Genomic DNA, 5,815 nt, shown 5'->3' on the forward strand with positions numbered 1-5,815 from the left:
CACTATGCACAGCCTTCCAACCATGAGAACCTAACTCCACTTTTCCCGGGAATAATTGTTTTCCTTCTTGGCAGTAATACTACAAAGTAATTATCAACTACTACTCACCTCCCACATTCCTACAACAGTACTGTTGGCTCCATGGAGGGAAATAAAAGGCCTAGAAAGAATATAGGTTAATGACGGGTGGACAAACTAGCAATCCACGAATACTGACCAAGTGTCCATGATGGAAAGCATATTACCCTGAGCTCTAAGTCAGTATGCAGAGCAGGAAAAGAGCATGAGAAATGGGCTTATATCTGGGACCCAGTCCTAGCTTTGTGATTAACTTACTGTGTGGTCTTGAGCAAGTTTTTTCCAAAGTCTTGGTTTCATCTCTGTACAATGAGGAGACAGGTACATACCTCCAAATTCTCTTCCAGCTTGAATAACTGATATAAACTGTGTGCCCCAGAAGTGGGAGAACTCCTCTTTCTTCTCCAAGGCAGTGGGGCCACAGGATACTGGAAGCTCCAAAAAGGACTTTAGATACCATATTACCTAAAGCTGCACTTTACCGTGTGGTAGCCTCTAGCCACATGTGACTACTGAAGAGCTGAAGTGTGATGACTCCAAAATGAGATGTGCTATAAAGCGGAAAATACACACTGAATATCTGGATATAGTACGGAGAAAAGGAATGTAAAACATTTTTATACTGACAATATCTGGGGTCTATTAGGTTAATTAAAGTATCATTAATGTCACCTGTTTATTTTTCCTTTTTAATGTGGCTACTAGAAAACATAAAATTACAATGTGGCTCACATTGTATTTCTATTGAACAGTGCTTGTGTAGGGCAAACTGAAGTGCAGAGAGGGTAAACGACTTGCTCAAAAAGCTGGGACTGCAACCTGGGTCACCTGTCTTCTCATTCAAGGATCTTTCCACCCTAACTGCCTGTGGTAGCCAGTCTCTAAGGTAGTCCTAAAGATCTTTACTTCCCATCACCCTGTGCAGTCCCTTCCACACTGAGTAGGGTTCCCGTGTTAGGAGACTGTAGAAATGACTCTGTAACTTCCAAGGCTGGGTCATAAGACATTTTGGCTTCCACCTTGTCTCTTTCAGGCATCACTTGCTCTAGGAGAAAAAGCAGCTCTATGGAGCGGCTCACATGGTGAAGAACCCAGGCCCCCTGTCAACAACCAGTACCAACGAATCAGAGTGAACCATCTTTGAAAGTGATCCTCCAATCCCAGTCAAGCCTTCAGATGATGGCTGCCCCAGCTGACATCTTGACTATACCTGATAAGAGATCTCCACCCAGAACCACCCAGCTAAGCTTCTCCCAAATTCCTGACCCACATAATATATATGAGACAATGTTTATTGTTTTAAGCCATTACATTTTGGGGTGATTTGTTGCATAGCAATGAATAATTACACAGCTTTATAAATTGAGGGATCTCACTTAAGGAAAACTTACTTCTACCTTTGACATTTGTATAATGTAAGATATTACTCTGGTCTTTTCCCTGGCTCTGGTCTAGCTCAGGTTACCTAACTAAAAATAGCTATTGGGCTTGGAGAATCCAACCCAGGAAGGCAAAAATCTCATTTTGTTCTTTAAAGATCCCTTCCCTTTTTTCCTTCCATTGCAGAAAGCACCTAGATCTCTTGAGAATGAAAAAGCACCCCACCACATTACCTTCACCTGGGCTATCCAGAGGTATGATTCCTATAAAGTCAAAGGAACTGGATCTCAGAATTGTCCAATTAAATACAGTATTTAGGAAGCAATAAATATTTGAGAACTGATTACGTCTGAGTTTCTCTAAGCTGAGAAAATGATGTCAATAGCAGTGCTAATGTCTTACATTTATATAGCATGTGTTGCTTTTCAGAATGTTTTCAAATCTACTATATCTGAGGTAGATGAGAAGATATAAATAAACCAGTACACATATGGAAACAATGCTAAGGGCTCATAATTTGTTCATAGTCTCATGGTGAGTGAATGACAGGGCCAGGTCTAGAATCTGGGTTTCCGTGACTCCAAGTCAGGCTTGGTGCTTTTCAAGCACAACCTCCCAGCTGTGATAACATGAACATCCTTTAGTTGGGGCTGTCCTCTGAGATAAATGTGCATTTGTAGGTCTCCCTAAAGGCCTCAAGGAAAGGTGGTATTACTTCATCCACACTGACGTGCCTTTGGAGTTCCTCACTCAGAGAGGTGACGCCTGTCCCAACCAGCCCGCAGGGGACGATGTGCTCAAACCACACGAGGTCTGTAGAACAGTTCAGAGCCAGGCCGTGGGACGTGATGTGCCTTCCACAGCGGACTCCTGCAAGACAAGCGAAAGGGTCTCAGAGTAGATACCTTTCCTCCCTGGGCTTCAAGATCCCCTCGGTACAATGAAGGAACTGGACTGGATCACCGGTTTTCCAGCTTTGTTTTTGAGCATTCAAGGGGTTGTGCACAGATCGGGGGAGGGGGACAAAGCTGGAGAGGAGTGTGTGACTCCACAGCTGCTGCAATTATGGAAATTCCAGAAAATGTCTTTTAACAGATTAAGTTGTTTAAAAAAAAGTTTGAAAACTACTAAGCTTCATTATCGTCCAGACATTGTGATTCATTGGAAGTAACATGGCAATTCACTTCTCAAAAAGATGAATATTGGAAATGACCATTGAAGGCCCTCCTGAGAGCTGCGAAAATGAGATCCGTGAGAAGGCTTAAAAACTCAAACGCAGCGGGGAATTTTGATTTATTAAAGCCCGCGCCAGATCCACTTCCTCCCAGCCCGCGCTTGCCCTCACCTCCATTGGTCCAGTTCTGCCAAGCCCCGCCCCAGCCCCGCCCTAGCCCATAGCACTAACCGATCGCGCAGACTTTGCGCTCCCCCAGCCAGACGCCGGTGTAGGGTGGGGGCCGCGCGCGGGCTCCGTGCAAGCCCTGGAGCTCGCACACGCGCACCGCGCACGACTCCAGCGCAGCCACGTGGGTGCGCAGGCGCAGGCCCAGGCGTCGCAGATCTAGCACCGAGTGGCAGAGCAGCTGGCCCGGCCCATGGAAAGTGGCCAGGCCACCGCGGCCTGTGGCGCGTACCTCGGCGCCCAAGGCCCGCAGCCGCGCCGTTTCCTCCGGCGTCAGGCCGCCGCGCAGCCCAGATGTGTATACGGGCCCCGCGGGCTCGCAGAGCAGGAGCGCGCCCGCCTCAGCCGCCGACAGGGCCTCACTGCCTGGTTCGGCCTGCAGCCGTCGCAACCAGCGCTCCTGCAGGGCCAGCAGCTCCGCGTAGGGCAGCCGATTTAGCCGCACCAGCCGTACCACGGGCTGCAACATCGCGTCAGCAGCTCCTTCTGCGAGGTCCCGCCCCCTGCCTAGGCCGGCGGGCGGGGAAGGGAGGGGCGTGCCAGGAGGGGCGGGGACTTGGGGCCCCTCCCCGGCTGCCGCTCCTCTAGCTCTAGAGAGATTGTGAGCCCAAGACCCAGCATCAGGTGTGTTTCTTCCATTCATTTATTTCAACAACCAGTATTTAGGGTCTGCTTGTGTTCTGTAGGCCCTGCTCTAGGCGCCTGATACAGTGGTGCACAGTGTATGGGGAAAAAAGTCTGTCCTGGGTGGAGTTGCCTGATTTACAGTCTTAAATAAGCAAGTATTAAAGCATCGAATAAACAAGGTTATTTCACACATTGACAAGTGCTAGGAAAAAAATATAAAATAGGCTAGTGTGTGTCCTGGGTGGAGTTGCCCGATGAAGAGACTCTGAAAAGCAGGTGAACGTGCAGAAATTTTATGGCGAGGAGGGGGTGGGGATTACTGTCAAGACCCCGCCTGCGAGAGTGATGGAAGCAGGATCGCAGACGGAGAAAAACTGAAACAATCGCTTTAGAGGCCTCAGCCAACCTCAAAGAATACTCTGAGCCTAGGATGACCTTTAAGAGTTGTTCCAAATTAAAGAACAGGGGCCAGTAGTTTATATCCTATCATTGACCAGTGATAGAGGCTATCTGTAACTTTTGGCAAGTTTCATTCCTTCTGTGGAAGGCAATTCCCAGAGAAGAATTATGAGCCATAAGCAGCCTACTTCCAGAAGCTGGGGAAATGACTGGCTAGATCCTGAGAGTGGGTCTGGACCACAGCATCCATTATGTTGTATTGGATTGTTATTTATTTTATTTATTATTTTTTTTAAATGTTTATTTTTGAGAGAGAGAGCATGAGCGGGTGAGGGGCAGAGACAGAGGGAGACACAGAATCCGAAGCAGGCTCCAGGCTCTGAGCTGTCAGCTCAGAGCCCGACGCGGGACTCGAACTAAAGAACTGTGAGATCATGGAGAGCCTGGTGGCTCAGTCGGTTAAGTGTCCGATTGCAGCTCAGTCCATGATCTTATGGTTCGTGAGTTCAAGCCCCGCGTCAGGCTCTGAGCTCAGAGCCTGGAGCCTGTTTCGGGTTCTGTGTATCTCTCTCTCTCTGCCCCTCCCCTGCTCATACTCTGTCTTTCTCTCTCTCTCTCAAAAATAAATAAACATTAAAAAAAAAAAAAAAAAAGAACTGTGAGATCATGACCTGAGTGAAGTCGGATGCTGAACCAATTAAGCCACCCAGGTGCCCCTGTATTGGATTGTCATTTAAATAAACTTGGACTCCTTCAATAAACTTTTACTGACTAGCAACTATGTGCTGTTAGGCCCATTGCTAGATAAACAGGATTCATAAGGCTATCCCATCCCTGTATTCCTAATAGCATAAAGAACCCAGTTTTTATGTCCTCAATCTATCATCTGAATCTATCTTACAAGCTGCAGCCAAGGACTGTTCAATAGAAAAGAAAAAAAAAATAAGAAAGCAGGAAAGTGTAGATAATAATGTAACAAATTATTGTTTACCACCCTCCAGCCTTGTCAAATTTTAATATTTTACTATTTTTTCCCAGGTATCTTTTTAATTTTAGAAACTAATAACATTGCTCCCTTAGGTATCTGAAAGACATTTCCTAATATGGACATTAAAATCCCAAGCAAATATTAGCAAATTGAATCCAGCAATGTATAAAGGGATTATTACATCATGATAAAGTAACGTGTCCCAGGAATGCAAGGTTGGTTTAACGTTATAAAATCAGTATAATTCACCATAAAAGAGAAAAACTATATGTTTTCAGTAGATGCAAAAAAAGCAGTTGGCAAAAATCAACATATACCCTGACTAAAACTCCCAGCAAACTGGAGTGAACTAGGAAGAGAAGAGAAATTCCCCAGTGTGATGAATTGCATCAATTGGGATTCAGACAAGAGAGAAACCACAAAGGTAATATTTTTATATATATTTAATTTTTTATTTTAAGAAAATTGTAGACTCACATGCAGTTGTGAGGAGTAATACAGAGAGATCTTGTGTACCCTTTACCCAATGGTAATGCCTTGCCAATGTCATAATTAGGTTATTGACATTGAACAGTCAGGATATAGAATATTTCCATCACCGCAAGGATCCCTCATGATCTGCTTTTTTATCTGCACTATTTAACTACTGTGAAACGCAAATCTGTGTTATATAAATGGAATGATACAATGTATAAATTTTTGGAATTTCCTCTTTTTTTTCTCAGCATAATTTTCTGATTGTTGTTGCATGTAACAATAGTTCGTTTCTTTTTATTGATGAGTATTATATCATGGTAGGGATATACCACAATTTGTTTATCCATTCCCCTGTTGAAGAATGGCTAGGTTATTTCCAGTTTTCAGATATTCTGGATAAAACTGCTACAAACATTTGTGTACAGGTGTGTGTGTGTGTGTGTGTGTGTGTGTGTGTGTGTGTG

The 5,815-nt window shown here is 44.9% G+C and overlaps 1 protein-coding gene across 1 annotated transcript; it reads right to left on the reverse strand.

Moving 5' to 3' along the window:
- Positions 1-1,354: 1,354 nt before the first annotated feature.
- On the reverse strand, positions 1,355-3,439 carry LIPT2 (lipoyl(octanoyl) transferase 2). Its single transcript, XM_060605643.3, has 2 exons — positions 2,864-3,439; positions 1,355-2,328 (listed from the first exon to the last, which is right to left on the reverse strand). The coding sequence occupies exons 1-2, from the start codon at positions 3,327-3,329 to the stop codon at positions 2,099-2,101; spliced, it is 696 nt and encodes a 231-aa protein (XP_060461626.1). The 5' UTR covers positions 3,330-3,439; the 3' UTR covers positions 1,355-2,098.
- Between the last annotated feature and the right edge of the window lie 2,376 nt (positions 3,440-5,815).

Source organism: Panthera onca, chromosome D1 (genome assembly GCF_046562875.1).
Source record: "Panthera onca isolate mPanOnc1 chromosome D1, mPanOnc1 haplotype 2, whole genome shotgun sequence".
In the NCBI taxonomy this organism is placed as follows: Eukaryota; Metazoa; Chordata; class Mammalia; order Carnivora; family Felidae; genus Panthera; species Panthera onca.